General features: G+C 40.7%; 1 protein-coding gene across 6 annotated transcripts in view; it reads right to left on the bottom strand.

Annotated features, from left to right (window-relative positions):
- TPK1 (thiamin pyrophosphokinase 1) overlaps positions 1 to 22,286 on the bottom strand; it is a 393,770-nt gene that overhangs the window by 34,134 nt on the left and 337,350 nt on the right. For 4 of the 6 annotated variants that reach the window (XM_070369072.1, XM_070369071.1, XM_070369070.1 and 1 more), the window contains exon 9: positions 11,432 to 11,622. The exons of 1 other annotated variant lie outside the window; for it this stretch is intronic. In XM_070369072.1, coding sequence (XP_070225173.1) covers positions 11,447 to 11,622 — 176 coding nt within the window. In that variant the 3' untranslated portion in view covers positions 11,432 to 11,446. Of the gene's footprint in view, positions 1 to 553; positions 760 to 11,431; positions 11,623 to 22,286 lie in introns of those variants that run through there. One more of the 6 variants, XM_070369075.1, reaches the window with a different exon arrangement.

The raw sequence follows: 22,286 nt of genomic DNA on the forward strand, positions 1-22,286 counted from the left end.
CTGGGAAGAAATGTATAAATTATTTAGATAAGAGGAGTTTTAACTCAAATGTGGAAGGGACAGGGAGGAAAAATCATCAGATAAACTGCTCAAAGCAGGAAACCTGGGTGGCTGTGGTATCTTTCTGGAGCCAATGGAGGCCATGAGGGTATTCTGAAATTGTCATGAAGCTAGCTGGGAGCACTCCGATGGCTGAGGTGCTGTTTACTAACAGAGAACAGACACACAAACAGAACCCCTCCCAGCAACAGGATTCCACATTTTATCATTGTTGCTTTTGAATTGCTCAGTTGTGTCCAACTCTCTGTGACCCTCAACTGTAGCACGCTAGACTCCTCTGTTTTTCCCTACCTCCTGGGGTTTGCTCAAATTCATGTCCATTGAGTCAGTGATGCTTCTAACCATCTCATCCTCTACCCTAAATAGTAAATATTACTATCTTCTCATCATAACTGAGGATGGACTTATCATTGGAAAAAAAGTTGAAAGGTTTCCTTTATTCAAGCAAATAATTTAAAAGATGGGGAAATAGAAAAGTAAAATATCTGAAAGATCATAAAACCAAAAAGTGCTTAAATTCAGTAACAAAAAGGGACTTCAAAGCTACATTTGAGCAAAGGGGAAAAAACAGTCGATCTCTACTTGGAGAAGACGGGGTAGCATCAGTGACTCAGCTCTCCTTGGGAAGAGGGTCTTGTGTGTCACACACGAAACAGCTCAGGGCACGCAGATGGGGTTCTGTCTGCTGCACTCAGATCACTGAAAGGGATGGTACAATTATGCTTCAGTAATGGGTTACTTTTCAGAGATTACCCTTTTACATATCGTCAAGATTAACAAGGTGAAGTGTGGGCTAAATTAGGATTGTACAGACGGGTTGAGAGATGGTGAGTACCTTCCCCAAAGATGACTGATCAGAGGCTGTCTAGAAAGGCATTGAATAATGCAAGGTTCTGTCCTTGGAAACTATCTCCATTCATGTCTGTATCATCATCTTGGAATAAAACCCATAAGATTAATCAGTGGGTGACAGAATACTGAGAGAGATAAACTAAAGAAAGAAGCAAGATTCACAATGATCCTGAAAGTTCAAGTTAGGAGCCAAAAGCAATGGGGGAGAACTATATACTTTAAAAGGGTGAATTTTATGGTATGCGATTATTGTTGTTTTACAAAAGCTATTATGTAAACAAATGAACAAACAAAACCAATTACAGATGTTTAACTGGAAAATAAAGCTTCATATTTGAGTTAAAAAAAAATACATCCCGGATAGGAAAAGCTTAACTGGTGATAGTCTATGGGTTTGAGTAGACATTGAGCTCACGTAATAGCCAACAGCATGGTCCATTGGAGTCTTAGTTTCCTGAGAACCAGACTTATCCCTGAATCCTCAGCACCTCATGTCATATGTACAGGATAAAAGTGTAATAAATATTTGTTACACATGTTGCTTAAAAACAACCACAATAGCCAAAAATGAATGCAACTTTAAGTTACAAAAGCTTAAATGTAGGAGTTTCTTTCTGTGCACGTGATTGGTTATTTACCCCCATGGCACCCTGATGGAGAAACATCACCTCCAAGAGTAAGTTCTCCTGCACAGGAGGAGGTCACCGCTCTCTCAGTCAATTACAAGAGGCACTAAGGCAATAAAACAGAAGATAAACGAAGTTCATCTACTTAGATGGGGCGCGTGTGGCGCTTTCCACAAGCCAGTGGAAGAAAACAGCCTTCTGAGGCCTTTATTTGTGGACAAACTTCGAAAGGAACTGGCTGTTTATCTTCCACAGTTATGGGGTGTTTCTGGGCCAAGTCTCCCCAGATAAGGCATTTTTCCTGGGGTTAATTCCTGGGGCCTCAGGAATTAACATCGGTAACAGATTGTATTTCTATTATTGGTCATACAAGAGACCCAGAAGTTAGCAATTACCATCTCTAGCCTTGAATTTCCCTAGGTTGTAGGCTTTTCTAGAAGGGCATTAAAAATAATCACAAAATAACGCAAACCCACAGCCAAGCAAACAGCCCTACATCACTTTCTAAGCCATCATTCTCTTATTTTTTCCATTTTTAAGACCTGAAGCCAGAAGAACTTTAATGGGAGACAGAGAGGTGACTTCTATGTGAGATGAACCAAGCCTCTATCATCTTGGTATCACTCTCAGAAATATTCTAGCTGAACAAGTGGGTTGATAGTGTGTGGCCATATGTACTTTTTAGATTATTTTGACAAGTCCAGTTAGTCAGTCCAACCAAGTCAGCTCAGAAAAAGGAGTCTTATGAGTCAAAATAGAGGATTCTAATCAGGTTGGGTTTCATAGACCACAGTTTGTATTGGCCTGAGATGCATGGAAGACAGTCTTAATTATGTAGTCCTGAAGATACAAAATATTTAGTCCAAGTATGGTTTGAGATTTAAAAACAAAGAAAAGGAAGTTAATACCAATTTGTAGTAGGTGGACTGAAGAAAGATATAAGGAATGAATCTTGAATAACTGTAAATGAATTCATATAAGAAAGTACATGCATCCTTAAATTCTTTAAAATGATTTGTTTATACAAAGAATTCAAATGACCCACTGTTTATCCTGCTATGCAAATCCTTTCTCTTTAACTATATAATAAAAAAATTTGATGAATAACCACATGTTCCAAATTACTGATGTTGACTTCAAAGAATCATTAAGCATACCACTTTCAAATCTAATAGTAAGTATTATAAGTTATAAAATCCTTTATCCTGGCCAGTCTTCAAGACTTATTTGAGATGAGAATACAGACTTTTAATTATTATGTGTGATACATTCTTCATGTATCTGCCTTTGAATTTGAGAATTGGTTTGAAAGTTTAGGGCAAGAAACTGTGGTCTACTCAAGTCTGTCTATCAGATCAGATCAGATCAGATCAGTCGCTCAGTCATGTCCGATTCTTTGCGACCCCATGAATCACAGCACGCCAGGCCTCCCTGTCCATCACCAACTCCCGGAGTTCACCCAGACTCACGTCCATCGAGTCAGTGATGCCGTCCAGGCATCTCATCCTCTGTCTTCCCCTTCTCCTCCTGCCCCCAATCCCTTCCAGCATCAGAGTCTTTTCCAATGAGTCAACTCTTCGCATGAGGTGGCCAAAGTACTGGAGTTTCAGCTTTAGCATCATTCCCTCCAAAGAAATCCCAGGGCTGATCTCTTTCAGAATGGACTGGTTGGATCTCCTTGCAGTCCAAGGGACTCTCCAACACCACAGTTCAAAATAATCAATTCTTCAGTGCTCAGCCTTCTTCACAGTCCAACTCTCACATCCATACATGACCACAGGAAAAACCATAGCCTTGACTAGACGAACCTTTGTTGGCAAAGTAATGTCTCTGCTTTTGAATATGCTATCTAGGTTGGTCATAACTTTCCTTCCAAGGAGTAAGCGTCTTTTAATTTCATGGCTGCAGTCACCATCTGCAGTGATTTTGGAGCCCAGAAAAATAAAGTCTGATACTCTTTCCACTGTTTCCCCATCTATTTTCCATGAAGTGAAGGGACCGGATGCCATGATCTTCGTTTTCTGAATGTTGAGCTTTAAGCCAACTTTTTCACTCTCCACTTTCACTTTCATCAAGAGGCTTTTGAGTTCCTCTTCACTTTCTGCCATAAGGGTGGTGTCATCTGCATATCTGAGGTTATTGATATTTCTCCCAGCAATCTTGATTCCAGCTTGTGCTTCTTGAATTCCAGCGTTTGTCATGATGTACTCTGCATATAAGTTAAATAAGCAGGGTGACAATATACAGCCTTGACGTACTCCTTTTCCTATTTGGAACAAGTCTGTTGTTCCATGTCCAGTTCTAACTGTTGCTTCCTGACCTGCATACAGATTTCTCAAGAGGCAGGTCAGGAGGTCTGGTATTCCCATCTCTTTCAGAATTTTCTACAGTTTATTGTGATCCACACAGTCAAAGGCTTTGGCATAGTCAATAAAGCAGAAATAGATGTTTTTCTGGAACTCTCTTGCTTTTTCCATGATCCAGCAGATGTTAGCAGTTTGATCTCTGGTTCCTCTGCCTTTTCTAAAACCAGCTTGAACATCTGGAAGTTCACGGTTCACGTATTGCTGAAGCCTGGCTTGGAGAATTTTGAGCATTACTTTACTAGCGTGTGAGATGAGTGCAATTGTGCGATAGTTTGAGCATTCTTTGGCGTTGCCTTTCTTTGGGATTGGAATGAAAACTGACCTTTTCCAGTCCTGAGGCCACTGCTGAGTTTTCCAAATTTGCTGGCATATTGAGTGCAGCACTTGCACAGCATCATCTTTCAGGATTTGGAATAGCTCTACTGGAATTCCATCACCTCCACTAGCTTTGTTCGTAGTGATGCTTTCTAAGGCCCACTTGACTTCACATTCCAGAATGTCTGGCTCTAGGTCAGTGATCACACCATCGTGATTATCTGGGTCGTGAAGATCTTTTTTGTACAGTTCTTCTGTGTATTCTTGCCATCTCTTCTTAATATCTTCTGCTTCTGTTAGGTCCATACCATTTCTGTCCTTTATCGAGCTCATCTTTGCATGAAATGTTCCTTTGGTATCTCTGATTTTCTTGACGAGATCCCTAGTCTTTCCCATTCTGTTGTTTTCCTCTATTTCTTTGCATTGATCACTGAAGAAGGCTTTCTTATCTCTCCTTGCTATTCTTTGGAATTCTGCATTCAGATGCTTATATCTTTCCTTTTCTCCTTTGCTTTCTGCTTCTCTTCTTTTCACAGTATTTGTAAGGCCTCCTCAGACAGCCATTTTGCTTTTTTGCATTTCTTTTCTATGGGAATGGTCTTGATGCCTGTCTCCTGTGCAATGTCACGAACCTCATTCCATAGTTCATCAGGCATTCTATCTATCAGATCTAGGCCCTTACATCTATTTCTCACTTCCAAAGGGATTTGATTTAGGTCATACCTGAATGGTCTAGTGGTTTTCCTTACTTTTTTCAATTTCAGTCTGAATTTGGCAATAAGGAGTTCACGGTCTGAGCCACAGTCAGCTCCTGGTCTTGTTTTTGCTGACTGTATAGAGCTTCTCCATTTTTGGCTGCAAAGAATATAATAATCTGATTTCGGTGTTGACCATCTGGTGATGTCCGTGTATAGAGTCTTCTCTTGTGTTGTTGGAAGAGGGTGTTTGTTATGACCAGTGCATTTTCTTGGCAAAACTCTATTAGTCTTTGCCCTGCTTCATTCTGTATTCCAAGGCCAAATTTGCCTGTTACTCCAGGTGTGTCTTGACTTCCTACTTTTGCATTCCAGTCCCCTATAATGAAAAGGACATCTTTTTTGGGTGTTAGTTCTAAAAGGTCTTGTAGATCTTCTATATATCTGAGTATACCATATTAAATATCCACAATATGTTCTCTGCCTCTGGCTGCTCCCTTTCCCTAAAACCTACTACTCATCTTAAAGCAATTAAAATGTACAATGCACTGCTCACTCTGCTTTCTTTGAAAAATGTGTATCTTCGGAGAAGAGATGGGCCCTTAACAGCTCTGTAAGCCTGTCCCCATTTCAGTAGTATTCCACGACATACACTCAGATGTCACCACTAATATTTATGCTTCTGCCAAGTGACATTTTCTTTCGAGAGACAGGATTGATGGGCCTAGAAAGAACCGGATCAAGCAAGAGTTGAATTCTAGACTATTAAGCAATAGAAAACCACTGTATAAATTTTTACAAGGAATGACTGGATGAAAGCATTATTTTAGGAATAGCTGGCAAAAATAGGAAGAGCAAATATAGGAACTGGAATAGGATATTTTTTCATTTAATGCTGTTGCTCTACTGAGGCAACTACTAATCCTTTGTAAGCAAAAACCAGGCTTTAGATTATTACTCCCACAGCACTGAACTATTTACGTTGATTGGTACAGTCAACTGCCCATGTGAGAAAATGATGCCTTGAGAATGTCCATCTAGTGTTAATGATGGTCAGTCTGGGATCTCATGATTAGCAAAGCAATAATTTCAGTTCTTGTGGCCAAGGCAGCTTTATTTACACATTTCTCCAACAAATATGCTCAAGTACCTACAGTTGTTATGGAGGAGGAACTGGCAGCCCACTCCAGTACTCTTACTGGGAAAATCCCATGTGGCTGACGAGTCAGACATGACAGAGCATGCACACATATATACATCTACAGCTGTTAACTGAACAGTAGCCATTTTTTTTTTTTAAAGGTGTAAAAACAGTAAAGATGTTCCTATAACTTGATCACTTTTTGAGTAGAAGAATTAGGGGATGAAGATGTGAAGGTTAAACCTATTGTATCTGTTCCCTGGGCTAAGACTTTTGATGTATGAGTTGTGTAAAAACTAGAGGGTTTTTTTTTTTTTTTCCTCCAAAATATTTCACTTGAAGATTTTATAGGCTGATCTAGATTATCTTACTGCCTATAGCAGAGACTTTCTTGGGTACAAAATGTGGTTCAGAGTTGCAGGACTCATCCAGAGCAGAGTCTGCCTCTTGACTCAGGTGTGGCCATGTGACTTTCAGCCAATGATCGTGAACAGAGAGGACAGTGCACCAAGTCAGAACGTGGGTCCTGGGAGGCTTGGCATGTTTCTGTTTTCTATCTTGAGTGTCTGGCACTGCGCTGAGAAGAATGTGCTATACTAAGTCCAGACAGAGACGTCAGGAGAATGGCCATCCAGATGCCGTACCAATCTATTTTAAGAGGCAGAGCAGTGACACAGCAGGTGCTATGAAACAAGTCATTTAAGATTAGCCAAATCCTACCTGAGCTATAGCTGCATGAGCAGAGCAAGTGGCTATACTTTTAAGTCACTGAGTTTTGAGTATGCAACACAGGATCTTTGGGCCAGTAGCTTATGGCTGCAGTGGCCAAAAATGGATTATTAGAATCGAAGTTGGCAGGCTCTTCATTCTAATGTGGGTTTTTATCTGTCATTCTTTTCCCCCCTGTTACACTAGTTATGACACTTATATATAGAACTTAAACTATGCACTTTTGGTGCCTTTTTTTAGCAACTTGTAGTTCTCGGTTTAACTGCCTTGGCTTCCCTTTGCCTTTCATACTTTTTGTTAGTATGTATATATTTTCCTATATTTTGGAATCCCTTTTTTCAGTTTGTGGGTCATTTTTTTCTTCTTTTCTTAGACACCTAAATTCATTCAAATAAAGATCTCTTTAATATTTCTTTCCTCCTTAAGATCTTTGTTGACTTTGGGGAGGGGCAAAGGAACCATTAATGATAATCTATTAGGCTCATTCTTACTTTTGTTGAATGGTACCCAAACCAGGTTATGACAATTTAGAAAATACCTCTAGAACTTGATGTGTGTGTGTGTGTGTGTTTTCTTGTAATAGAAGCTTATACGTCAGAAGGTGTGAATAAAAATGCAAAATTAGAAACAAATCCCATGAAGTGTTTGGACACTCTGACAGCTGCAATTTTTCAACATAAATGACTGCACTTAGCTGCAAAGCCTCTGTCATAGGGAGACAGGACACTTCCAAAATTGCCTGCTGCCCTCTTTAGTAATAATCAGAGTTTTCACTACCTAGACATCCCATGATAAAAGACACCTCGGTGCACACAGATGGAAGAATCCAGACTTTATGCATATCCCTCAGAGAACGCACATGCTACTCTATTCATCTTCCCTCCTTGTCTAGATGTGGCACAAGATTATTCAGGCAAGAAGATGTGGGCAGGAGCGGAAGCTTAGCAGTCAACAGGTGAGCCTGTCCACTCTCTCGCTTTCCTTTTAATCAAAGAAAAGACCTGACAAAATTCACTGTTAGCCTCCTACTGGTGCCTTCTGACAGCATTAGGCAGGGGGAACTCTTTTTTCCTAGCATCACACCAACAAATTTATTTTAAAATGCACAACGCTTAACATGTGTTCCTCAAGGCATTATCATTTCTGAAACAGTATGGCTAAGTGTCTTTACTTAAGAGATTTTTAACGACTAATTTTTCTCATTCTTTTAAAAAAGTATCAATCTGCCTTTTAGAGATATTTGAGATATACCATCACACAAATGCAAAGTTTCATATGGATGCATGCTTAGTCGCTAAGTCATTTGTCTGACTCTTTGCAACCTCATGGACTCTACTGCCAGGCTCCTCTGTCCATGGAATTTCCCAGGCAAGAATACTGGAGTGGGTTGCCGTTTCTTTCTCCAGGGGATCTTCCTCACCCAGAGATCAAACTCACATCTCCTGCATTAGCAGGCGGATTCTTTACTGCTGAGCCACTAGGGAAGTCAGATGTTTTATGCATATTAATAAGAGTCTAGTTTTGGGGATGTATTAATAGTTGAATTCTGGTGACCTTTCAAATAAAGTAGGATTAGCTCACATCTTGTCCTAGATCCACATAAGTCAGAAGCCCAGTGTCTCTCCCTGCACCAAGCTGCCCCTGAAGAAGTACCTGCCCATGTGACCCACTTCTAGGAAGCCAGTTTGAAGACTGCTATCTATGATGCCAAATTTCTGAGCTCCTTTCTTCCAGGACTACAAGAATAGAAACTTCTGGTTTAGTGATTCTAAAACAGGATCATGAAGAAAATAATTTCCATATTTACCATACTTTCTGCCACAACCCAAATAGGCTTGTAGAGACAAGACCAAAGATATTAAAGTCAATTTATTTCAGATATGGGCAACGTCATGAGCTGTCAACAGATGCCCTGCAGTCCCCAGCTTCAGCAGCAGGTCAGCAGTAGGGTCATCTGTGATCCAGGAAGGGTACCTGCCCAGAGGTGCCCACCTCCTAACACCCGGAACCTATGAATACATGTTACCTGGTGAATGCGGTTTTAAGGTTGCAGCTGGAATTAGATTTTCTAACTTGGTGACTTTAAAATACGGATTATCCAAGGTGAGCCCAGTGTAATCAAAAGGTGCCATAAACATGGGAAAGCGAGACAGAGTCGGAGACGACAGCAATGAAATTTGAGTAAGACTTGGTCCAGCACTGCTGCCGGCTTGAAGATGGAGGAAGAGAACCAAAAGCCGAGGGAATGTGGGAGCTTCTAGAAGCTGGAAGGAGCAAAGAAAGACATTCTTCCCTGGAGCCTTTAGAGAGAGACACTGGTTAGCCAAAACCTTTATCCTAGCCTGGTGAGACCCACCTCAATTTTCTGAACTACAGTGATAAACCTGTTATTTTAAACTGCTGCATCTGTGTCAGTTTTGTCACAGCAGCCAAAAGGAACAAATATTTCATCTCATTAATGAGACAGGTTCAGGTGGTGGTGGTGGTTTAGTCGCTCACTTGTGTCCAACTCTTGCAACCCCACGGACTGCAGCCCACTAGGCTCCTCTCTGCAGGAATTTTCCAGGCAAGAGTTCTGGAGTGGGTTGCCATTCCCTTCTCTAGCAGATCTTCCCGACCCAGGGATCGAACCCAGGTCTCCTGCATTGCGGGCAGATTCTTTACCAACTGAGCCACCAGTGAGACAGGTTACTACCTAAATTATGACTAAAAGCTATCTAGACTACGCATAACTGAGAGACAACAAGAATTTACAATGTAAGATAGCAATCTTATTTGAATGCAAATAGCTTTATAAAAGAAAAGAAAAAAGATAGAAAACTGGACTTCAGCAAAATTTAAAACTTTTGTGCATCAAAGGGTAGTATCAAGAACATGAAAAGACCACTCAGAGAAAAATAAAATATTTCCAAATCACGTATCAGATAAGGGCAGTATCAAGACTATAGAAAGAACTCTTACAACTCAACAATAAAGAGATAACACAGTTTTCAAAAGCACAAAGAATATGAATAGGCAGTTCTCCAAAGAAGATATAAAACTGGTTTAAAGCATATGAAAAGATGTTCCTCATCATTAATCATTAAGGAAATTCAAATCAAAACCACCAGATACCATCTGAGACATAGAGAACAGACTTGGGGGTTGCCAGGAAAGAGTGGGTGGTGGAAGGATGGAATGGAAGTTTGAGATTAGTATATGCAAACTATTATATATAGAATACATAAACAACAAGATCCTACTGTGTAGCACAGGGAACTATATTCAATAGCCTGTGATAAATTATAATGGAAAAGTGTATGAAAAAGGATATATGTATATAGTACATATTTACTGTACAGTAGAAAGTAACAACACTGTAAATCAACTATACTTCCAAAAAAAAAAAACCACTATGAAGTCAAGAAACACCTGGAGTAACAGGCAAATTTGGCCTTGGAGTACAGAATGAAGCAGGGCAAAGCCTAATAGAGTTTTGCCAAGAGAACATACTAGTTATAGCAAACACCCTCTTCCAACAACACAAGAGAAGACTCTACACATGGACATCACCAGATGGTCAACATCGAAATTAGACAGATTATATTCTTTGCAGCCAAAGATGAAGAAGCTCTATACAATCAGCAAAAACAAGACCAGAAGCTGACTGTGGCTCAGATCATGAACTTTTTATTGCCAAATTCAGACTTAAATTGAAGAAAGTGCGGAAAACCACTAGACCATTCAGGTATGACCTAAATCAAATCCCTTATGATTATACAGTGGAAGTGAGAAATAGATTTAAGGGACTGGATATGACAGACAGAGTGCCTGATGAACTATGGATGGAGGTTCATGACACTGTACAAGAGACAGGGAGCAAGACCATCCCCAAGAAAAATAAATGCAGTAAAGCAAAATGGCTGTCTGAGGAGGCCTTACAAATAGCTGTGAAAAGAAGAGAAGCCAAAAGCAAAGGAGAAAAGGAAAGATATACCCATCTGAATGCAGAGTTCCAAAGAATAGCAAGGAGAGATAAGAAAGTGTTCCTCAGTGATCAGTGCAAAGAAAGGAAAATAATACAATGGGAAAGACTAGAGATCTCTTCAAGAAAATTAGAGATACCAAGGGGACATTTCATGCAAAGATGGGCTCGATAAAGGCCAGAAATGGTATGGACCTAACAGAAGCAGAAGATATTAAGAAGAGGTGGCAAGAATACACAGAAGCACTTACAAAAAAGATCTTCACAACCCAGATCACTCACCTAGAGCCAGACATCCTGGAATGTAAAGTCAAGTGGGCCTTAGGAAGCATCATTACGAACAAAGCTAGTGGAGGTGATAGAATTCCAGTTGAGCTATTTCAAATCCTAAAAGATGATGCTGTGAATGTGCTGCATTCAATATGGCAGGAAATTTGGAAAAACTCAGCAGTGGCCACAGGACTGGAAAAGGTCAGTTTTCATTCCAATCCCTAAGAAAGGCAATGCCAAAGAATGCTCAAACTACCGTGTCGAGGTCCAGCCCCGGCTGTTCCAGGGAGTTCGAAGCGGGGACGGCACTGGCGAGGATCAGGATACAATAGCTTCAATTAGATATTAATTAGAGATATAAAGAGTAATAGAATGAGGATTAGCTCAGTAGGAAAATTCAGTGGAGAAAAGAGGCTGAGTAGCTTGGTTTACGTGGGAGACCAATAAAACTTCAAGACAAGAAGTGTGCACCACTTACGTAGGCTGCAGGCGTCCTTCCGTTCTCCCGAAGGAGAGGAGACACTGAGACCTCCCAGGTCGGATCTTAGAAGCCCAGGCATAATTAGTAAGCATGGTGGGTTCCGCGCTCCAGATGGAGACTCAGCTAGAGTTTGAGAGAGACAGCAACATGGGGAGACCAATATTTCGAGAAACTGATCCCAATTCTTTATTTTCCATGGTCTACTTTTATACACTGAGATGTTATGCAAAAGTCACACGGGGTCAGCAGTCCTGACTTTTATCAAAGTCAGGTGCTTCATACAAATGTATACAGAGGTCTTAGGGGTGTTACATCATCTTCTGGCCAGGGGGCCTGCTGACAATTTATGACCCTCTCCTTGTGACAGTGGTCAGTCAACCGGGACACTTATTTCTCCAGGGGTGATTATTCTTAAAACAGATGCCACCCAAATAAAGTTACATTTCTACAGGGTGAGGGTGTAGTGGGTTTTAGTTAAGGAAAGAATTTACTTGGCCTAAGGTCCAACATGATTAATATCAAAGGTTAATACTTATTTCTTCTATATATTCATTAATGTGTGTAAGGGCAGGGGATGTGGAGACTCAGCAACAAACATTGGCTCAACAAATGAAAAACCCTTCACCAATACAATTTCTAATCAGCCCACTATACTTATACTAATGGTTTTCTAACTTTTCTAAGGAACCTATTTTTAGAACCATCTCGTGCCTCTCATGGTTGGGAGGCTGTGAGCAATAACATGTGGCCGGACAAGCCTGTCAGGCAGGCTAGAGAACCTTCAGAGGAGTTTGTAGGTTGAAACACTCCTGTCACGCCCAGGAATTATTATTAACTGGAGCTCTAAGTTAACTCCTTCTCCGAAAGAGGTGGTGGGGGACAGTCCCCAGTAAAGTCAGAGGTGTAGGTGAGAGCACAAACTAGCAAAGTAGGCAGGCTCTGGTTATGGGGGTAGATGCTTGAGGATTTCCAGGGGGACTCCTGAGGCTCGATACCGCCTTTGCGTATGTCGAGCCTCCTTCCTCATGACCTTTGCCACGGGCGGAGTGCCTCACGCCGGCTCCCCGCACTACCGCACAATTGCATTCATCTCACACGCTAGTAAAGTAATGCTCAAAATTATCCAAGCCAGGCTTCAGCAATACGTGAACCGTGAACTTTCAGATGTTCAAGCTGGTTTTAGGAAAGGCAGAGGAACCAGAGATCAAATTGCCAACATCTGCTGGATCATCAAAAAAGCAAGAGAATTCCAGAAAAAAACATCTATTTCTGCTTTATTGACTATGTCAAAGCCTTTGACTGTGTGGATCACAATAAACTGTGAAAAATTCTTCAAGAGATGGGAATATCAGACCTCCTGACCTGCCTCTTGAGAAATCTGTATGCAGGTCAGGAAGCAACAGTTAGAACTGGACATGGAACAACAGACTGGTTCCAGATTGGGAAAGGAGTACATCAAGACTGTATATTGTCACCCTGCTTATTTAACTTATATGCAGAGTACATCATGAGAAACACTGGGCTGGATGAAGCACAAGCTAGAATCAAGAAATGCCAAGAGAAATACCAATAACCTCAGATACGCAGATGACACCATCCTTATGGCAGAAAGTGAAGAACTAAAGGCCTCTTGACGAAAGTGAAAGAGGAGAATGAAAAAGTTGGCTTAAAGTTCAACATTCAGAGAACTAAGATCATGGCATCTGGTCCTATCACTTCATGGCAAATAGATGGGGAAGCAGTGGAAACAGTAATAGAGTTTATTTTTGGGGGCTCCAAAATCACTGCAGATGGTGATTGCAGCCATGAAATTAAAAGACGCTTGCTCCTTGGAAGGAAAGTTATGACCAACCTAGACAGCATAATAAAAAGTAGAGACATTAGTTTGCCAACAAAGGTCCATCTAGTCAAGGCTATGGTTTTTCCAGTCATCATGTATGGATGTGAGAGTTGGACTGTAAAGAAAGCTGAGTGCCGAAGAATTGATGCTTTTGAACTGTGGTATTGGAGAAGACTCTTGAGAGTACCTTGGACGGCAAGGAGATCCAACCAGTCCATCCTAAGGAGATCAGTCCAGAGTGTTCATTGGAAGGACTGATGTTGAAGCTGAAACTCCAATACTTTGGCCACCTGATGCAAAGAGATGACTCATTTGAAAAGACCCTGATGCCGGGAAAGATTGAGGGTAGGAGGAGAAGGGAACAACAGAGGATGAGATGGTTGGATGGCATCACCGACTCAATGGACATGAGTTTGAGTAAACTCCGGGAGTTGGTGATGGATAGGGAGGCCTGGTGTGCTGCAGTCCATGGGGTCGCAAAGAGTCGGACACAACTGAGCAACTTAACTGAACTGAACTAGGTATTATTAATAATTAACACTCATTATGATGGCTTTAAAAAAAAAGAGCAAGTATTGGTGAGGATACTCCTCCTATATTACTCATACGATTATAAACTGTTATAACCACTGAGGAAAAGAGTTTGGCAGTTCCTCGAAAAGTTAAACAGAATTACCACATGACCTAGCAATTCTCTTGAGAGCTCCTTGGGACTGCAAGGAGATCAAACCAGTCCATCATCCTGAATATTCACTGAAAGGACTGATGCTGAAGCCAATGCTCCAATACTTTGGCTACCCGATGTGAAGAAGTAACTCATTTGAAAAGACCCTGATGCTGGGAAAGACTGAAGGCAAGAGCAGAAGGGATGACAGAAAATGAAATGGTTGATGGCATCACCAGTTTGATGGATGGCATCACTGACTTGATGCATATGAGTTTGAGCAAGCTCTGGGAGTTGATGATGGACAGGGAAGGCTGGCATGCTGCAGTCCATGGGGTCGCTAGGAAAGATTGAAGGCAGGAGGAAAAGGGGAAAATAGAGGAGGAGACGGTTGGATGGCATCACTGACGCGATGGACATGAGTCTGAGCAAGCTCCGGGTCTTGATGATAGACAGGGAAGCCTCGGGTGCTGCAGTCCATGGGGTTGCAAAGAGTCAGACATGACTGAACAACTGAACTAGCAATTCTACTCCTAGATATGTTTGAGTCAAGAGGACTCAAAATGTATGCTCACACAAAAACTCATACATGAATGTTTATAACAGCCTTATTCCTGATAAAAAGTGAAAACAACCCAATGCCCTTGAACTAATAAATGGATAAATAAAATGTGTTGTTATAGCCATCTGATGGAATATTATTTAGCCACAAAACAGAAAGACATATTGTTACACATTACCATGTGGTTGGGCCTTTCATGCTAAGTGGGAGAAGCCAGACACAAAAGGCTACATATTGTGTGTTCCATATGAAATGTCCAGAACAGACAAATCCATAGAGACAGGAAGTGGATTACTGGCTGCCAGGGAAAGGGAGAGGGAGGGACTGGGACTGACTGAAGTCTACACAAAGTCTCTTTTTAGGGTGACGAAAATGTTTTGGAAATAAGTGTTAGTAATGGGTACACTAAAACCCACTGAATTATATGCTGTAAAGTGATACATTTTAGGTTGTATAAATTGTACCTCAGTTAAAAAAAGTATAGACTCAATCCACCCAACACACCATTAGAGCTTAGTACTGAATATCCAGGTCGTGACCATGGCCTTGTCACCTTACTAAGGTGAAATGATGTGACTTGCTAGTTGACTAACTTTCGGTTTTCCTGTGTACTTTAAGAACTCCCATTGCAGGCCCTGATCTTGTGACAAACCCAACTCCAATCAGCATACAAACACAGACTCAGCATTTTTAAATTTCTTCAACTGAAATCTGACTTTGTGAAGCACTTTCTCATTTTCTCTTCAAGTCAGTTTATGCCCTTGAGTTTTCCCTTGTTCTTACATCCGTCATCTCCTCGTTGACAAGAGGCCCCCTCAATCCTGTGCTACCCCTTATGCTTTATCAATGTCTGAGTCCCTCAACAGACTCATCCTGAAGTATCTACCTGAGTATCTGGTCTACCAGTTTAGAAGTTAAGACACTGTTTCTAGTCCTTTAGCGATTTCTTTAGAAATTTTGGCATGCCTGAAAGTGAAAGTGTTAGTCGCTTGGTTGTGTCCAACTCTTTTCCACCCCATGGACTGTGGCTCACCAGGTTCCTCTGTCCATGGGATTCTCCAGGCAAGAATATTGGAGTGGATAGCCATTCCCTTCTCCAGGGGATCTTCCCAACCCAGGGATCCTGCACTGCAGGCAGATTCTTCACCATCTGAGTGACAAACTTATCCAAACACAAAGCCTAATATTCCTCAATACCTTTACCCTCATTCTGGACAAAACAAGAATCTCAGGATGCTTTAACTCCATTTAACCATCCTAGCTTATATATGTCTATATGTTATGGTTGTTGTATATTTTAATTCTGTGTATTTTACCTTCAGTTTTTAAAAACTTTTAAAAACTTCTATTGTAAAATAATTACAGACATACAGGAGGTTGTAAAGAAATGTACAGAGAATTTCCAGGCACAGATAATTCTACTAATAACATCTATATAATACCCAATATATAATGCTAAAAATATAGTAACAGTCTGTTTTATTTTTTGGCCATGCCACACAGCATGTGGGATCTTGGTTCCTCAACCAAGGATCAAACCTGCTCCTCTTGCACTGGAAGGTAGAGTCTTTTATCTACTGGGCGTCCAGGGAAGCCCCTGATCTCTCTTATTTTTGTCTGTATTAAAAGTAATATAGTGATGACAGCCTTCTCTGTCAAAAAATTTACAAGGTCAAACAACACGTGTCATGGTAAGCATATAGCACTTTATTAATTGTGCTAGTAAGTCCAAGGGTCTGTGGAGAAAAACCTGAGTAACATATCTTTCTAGTTTCTTCCAATCAAAGAGGATTCATGTTTCTACTTTGTAAAGAGACATACAACTTTCTCATCAGGTCATTGTCAAGTTATCTTTAAAATATAAAGAGCTATTCTCCACCTCTTAACCAAAGCAAAGTCAAATCTATGCAGCAGAATACAGAGGAACAGAACTAGCTGACTACAAAGCCACATGTCTTCTTTCCTTCCTCCCCAAAATGCAAAGATCAGAATGCTAAGCGAGAATACATGAATGCACGTTCTGATTTTTTAGAGATAGCAAAGATGTGCAGGTAATGAAAAAGACCTCATTTTCTTCCCTGTGTATATCAGCATAGTTGTGAGCCTATGTGTATAGAAATGTTAGAAACACAAACAGGGGTTTTTAAATTAAAAATATAATAATAATCCTTGATGGTTTCTGTCTTATATTCTCTCTGCTGTTCAGTGATATTTTCTTAATTACTTGAGAACCGTGTTTTTTAAAAAAAGTTTAAGTACATTACTGACATGAACTCAATGACCAACACCATTTTCCCTCCCTAATACGAGTTTTCTCCTTATCACTCAGGGTACATGGCAGCCTTAAGGTCTGAGAGTTTTCGATTGCTAGTATCAGAAAGTATCTAGCTCTTTGGCATGTACTTGCATTTATTGTACAATGCCAGGTACAATGCATGGCATTACATGTGTATGTGTACGTACACCCCATACCTGGCAGGTGTATGTGTATGTCCACCTCACACATGGCAGGTGCTGAAACAATCACGACTAGTTTCAGATGCACTGACTTGGTCTCCCAGCTCGCTTCCACGTGCCTTGAAGGCAGCATCTGGATCACCTGCGTTCCAGTTAGCAAAGCACAGTCCCACGCCTCACCCCAGACCTACAGAGCCAGAATCCACATTTAACAAAACACACTAAAATGTGAGAAGTGCTGACTTAAGTCATTCTTTGAAAAATCAACCGCTCCAATTTACGTCTCTTTTCCTTCAGCATCAGGTTTCCTTCCTTTTTGAAACACCCAGGGTTCAGTATTTTTTCAAAAAGACAAAAACAGAACCGAATTTCTCTCCATGCCGTACCACCTTCAGTGACTGAGCCCTCCTCTGCTGATCAGACTCCCAGTTTGGTTTCTCTGGTTACCACACTCCTGGGATGAATCCTATGCCCCTGCTCCCTTTACTTTTAATTTTCTCATTCCCGTTTCTTTGGTTACCACACTCTTGGAATGAACACTATGTCCCTGTGCCCTTTACTTTTAATTTTCTCATTTCTTTCTTAAAACTCAGAAACTTGACTTTCACTCCTGTGTAGTTCCATACACATACAAAGCACTAAAAAAATGCAGATAATTAACTAGAAAAATGCAGATAAAACTAAGATCCATTTTTCTAACATGCACTGTCCCCACTGCCAGCCAAAAACTGGCACTTGCCATCTACCTCTACAAGTTGTTGTGACCACTGACTTTCAGTACCCCCTGAAAGTTCAGGGTGGAGAGTTCAGGAATGAGGCACTCTGTGTTCTGGGTAAAACTACTAAAGCAGAATAGGCCTTCAGAGAGTTAGATGTTTTCAAGAGAAGATATATGAGCCCAATTTTCCACCTCCTCATATCTAGAATTGAGCAACAAAGAATTGACACTTTTGAACTGTGGTGTTGGCGCAGACTCTTGGGAGTCCCTTGGACTGCAAGGAGATCCAACCAGTCCATTCTAAAAGAAATAAGTCCTGATTATTCATTGGAAGGACTGACGCTGAAGCTCAAACTCCAATACTTTGGCCACCTGATGCAAAGAACTGACTCATTTGAAAAGAACTTAATGCTGGGAGTGATTAAAGGCAGGAGGAGAAGGGGATGACAGAGAATGAGATGGTTGGATGGCATCACCAACTCAATGGACATGAGTTTGAGCAATCTCTGGGAGTTGGTGATGGACAGGGAAGCCTGGCGTGCTGTAGTCCATGGGGTTGCGAAGAGTTGGACATGACTGAGTGACTGAACTGAACTAAGCATATCTAGAAAAGCACTAAAATCCTTCATGCTGACGACTGCTCCTTGTGAGTAGCAGAACCTTCTACAAAAATGTGTGCTTGGCTACATGTATCCTCCACTTAATCAAAATCACATGTATATACACATACAGACCTGCCCCCAACACCGCCCCCCTACCCCACCTCTTTGGAGCAGTCGCTCAGCACCGTCTGAGGTACTGTCTCCTGGGCTGCAGTCCTTATTTTGCCCCAAGTAAAATTTAACTCCACTCTCACGTTATGCTTTTTTTTTTTTTTTTTTGTCAGCACTATACTTATTGGAAATGAATTCTCTTAGCAGCATGTGATGCCTGATTAATTTCGTGTGCCCACTCCTATCCTGTATCCACTCAAGATCATTCACAGATCTGTGCTCCTGCCTAGCTGACTGGATTGGCCAAACTTACCACGTGCTCTCCACAGCACTGCTCCAACCCTGAAAAGCAGAAATGTTAACATCTCTACAGAAGTAACCCAAGAATATGGAAGCTCAGATGGTAAAAGAATCAGCCTGCAATGCAGGAGATGCAGGTTCGATCCCTGGGGTCAGGAAGATCCCCTGGAGGAGGAAAATGGCACCCTACTCCAGTATTCTTGCCTGGAGAAGTCCATGGACAGAGGAGCCTGGCGGGCTGCAGCACTACAGTCTGTGGGATTCCAAAGAGTCAGACACCACTGAGTGACTCACATTCACCATGTACAAAGAACTCACGAAAATAAAACAAAATGAGGCCTGGTAAGGAAAGCTTATCTATTTTTAGATCTCGTTCCTGAAGCTTCCAGTCTCCTAAATCCTAGAATACCAGGGTTTACCTGTGTAGTCATGCAACAGAAATGAAGAAAAGGACAGAGAGGTCAGCAGAAGCCATGGGATTCATCACCGAGTGTTACAGAAAAAGCTGACCCTGCTGAGGAACCAACGAAACTGAACCAAATTCTCCTCTTAACCCCAGTGACTTTCTTTCCTCGATTCTTCCTTTTTCACTGTAGTAAAACACTTCACATGAGATCGACCCTCTTACTAAATGTGTAAGCACGCAACAGTTCTGTTAACTATAGGCAGAGTGTGGTAGACCAGAACTCTACGCATACGCATCTTGCATAACTCAACTACTGTGCCCTCAGAATGGCGTTTCAGACAACAAAGGTCTGAAGGCTGAGATGCTTTGAAATTCACTGGGTACCACAACGCACTCACCGTCTATGGATTTTGAGCAGTCGCTAGTGATTGGTAGTTATTCATCAGGCCGGTCTTTGATGAAGAAAAATGAAGAGCAGAGAAGCAAAGGCGCTTGCCAGCCCCCCTCAGACAGATCACGGAGCAGCCACCCGATCTGTTTATCTGACGCACATGGAGAGTTTGCTCACGCTTCGCCTCTGGAAATGGGCCATGACTTCTGCTGACAGATTATGAATTGTGGAGTATGGCCAGCACCTGGCCAGACAGAGAAGAGTTCATAAATCAGGCTCAAAACAGAAACACCTGACTAAAATTCTTGAGTTCTCTGAGGGGCTCACAAAGGATGTGTAAGCCGAGAACCAGGTAAACCTACACGTGTGTGTATGTGTGTACTGGGGGATACGACAGAGTACTGACTGTCCATAGGCCGTTGTTAAGGTTCTGCACAGAAGTATTTTTTGTTGTTATTTTTGGTTGGTCAAAGAGTTTTGCTTCATCATGGACCAGGGTGGGAGTTTGAGGTCAAGAGTGGAGAGTTGCTTGCAGAAAGATTTGGGCTTGAAAAAGGAAACTGGCTAGAAAAGCTTTTTCTAAGGCTTTAAAAATTCCAGGGCCTTTACATTTAGTCTTGCTCTGATTTTTTGATCTTGATGTTATTTCACCATTTCCTCCATATTTCTCCAAAGGAAATGACTGTCAGACATGTATCTGAGAGAAATAACTGATTCAATAATTAATCATCAGTAACTGTCAGATCATTTTTAGTCAGCAATAGCCATCCTAAAAAATCAATTGCTCTACTTCAGAGAAATAATTATATTTTAAGCTTTCTTATGGAAACCTATCTTTAAACACTCAAGCATTAGTGACTGAATGGCTTCCCTGGTGGCTCAGCTGGTAAGGAATCCCCCTGCAATGCAGGAGACCTGGGTTTGATCCCTGGGTGGGGAAAATCCCCTGGAGAAAGGAAAGGCTACCCACTCCAGTATTCTGGCCTGGAGAGTTCCATGGAGTGTATAGTCCATGGGGTCACAAAGAGTCAGACAAGACTGAGAGACTTCCACTTTTCTCCTTGCCCTCTGTATAAGGTGTATAATGCATCATGCTCTGTGCTGTAACAAAAAACCCCAAGATATATGAAATGTAGAAGGGGAGACAAGCACAAATTCATAGAACATTTAATTAGATCCAAGAAATAGTGACTATTTTATATATAGTCTTGACTTCCCAAGTGGCTGAGTGGTGAACCTGCCTGCCAATGCAGGAGATGGGGTTCAATCCCTGGGTCAGGAAGATTCCCTAGAGGAGGAAATGGCAACACACTCCAGTATTCTTGCCTGGGAAACCCTAAGTACAGAGGAACCTGACAGGCTATAGTCCATGGGGTCACAAAGAGTCGAAAAGCAATGAGCACACAAGCACATATAATTAATATACAGTCTACCTAAGAGGATGGATAAAAGGTCTTTCGCACAATCTCAAATGGATGGGTAGCATTTGACTGAGAAGTAAGAGGGAAAGGATTCTGAGTACAAAGGCTTCCTTTATTAATTCCTCCAAATCTTTAAAACAACAGAAAAGAAAAAAAATATTATTTTTTCATTTGTGAGCTAATACAGTATTTAAATCCCAAACTTTAAAAATTTAATTATTTAAGATGTTTAAAATATATGAACCAACAGTGATAACTCTGACAAAAAAAACTTGTAGGGCTTTAAAATTAAAAGCAAGAAGACACTGTTGAGAAAAAATAAAGGCAAAAGAAATGGAGAGATACCCTGTATTCTTAGACCATAAGATTCCAGATTGTGAAAAAGGTCAAAATTAGAGGATTTACACCATCTGATTCTGAGACTTATGATAAAGCTTCAGTAACACAGACACTGTGGTAGTGGATTATATAGATAGATTAGTGGAACAGAATGTAAATAATAATTTATGAATTAACATTATGAATAATTAATATATGACTAATTAATTTAAACAAAGATTTCAATGCAACTCAGTGGGGAAAGGAAAAAAATATCCTACAACTGGTGTTGGAACCACAGGAAAGCCATTTGGAAAAATATAAACATCAAGCCTTAACTCATCACTTACCAGAATTAATTTGAGATGGATGATAGATTTCAATGTAAGAGCAAGCAAGCAAGCACTATGAAACTTACAGAAGAAAACACAGGAAAATATTTTAGTGACCTTGGGTTAGAAAGATTTCTTATTTAAGAAAAGGCATGAATTATAAAAATTTTAAAAGATCAATAAATTGGATTTCATAAAAACATCTGCTCTTCAAAAGAGATTTAAGAAATCAAAAAGTAGCCATACACTGGGAAAATATATGTAAAACGTATGTCCCCCAAAAGACCTGTATCTAGAATATGCCAGAACTGGATTAACTCACTAATATCAAGAGTCTCTCTTGGTCACAAAAGCATGTTTTACAGCCTCCCTAGTCTCTACTCAACAGATGCCAACAGAACCCATATTAATGACAACCAACAATGTCTCAGGCATTGCTAATGATCGCATGAGAAGCAAAATTGCCTCAGATAAGAACCACTGATTTAAGTAACATTTTACTAAGAAAAGATATATGGTGACAAGTAAACCTATATAACCGATGAGTATCAACTAAAAACTACTGAAAACCATTAGAATGGTTGATAAAATATATATTATACAAATATTAACAGGATAAAAATATGAAAATACCATGAAAGGTAAGATTTTATATTCAATACTAA

Source organism: Bos mutus, chromosome 4 (assembly GCF_027580195.1).
Source record: "Bos mutus isolate GX-2022 chromosome 4, NWIPB_WYAK_1.1, whole genome shotgun sequence".
NCBI classification, from domain to species: domain Eukaryota; kingdom Metazoa; phylum Chordata; class Mammalia; order Artiodactyla; family Bovidae; genus Bos; species Bos mutus.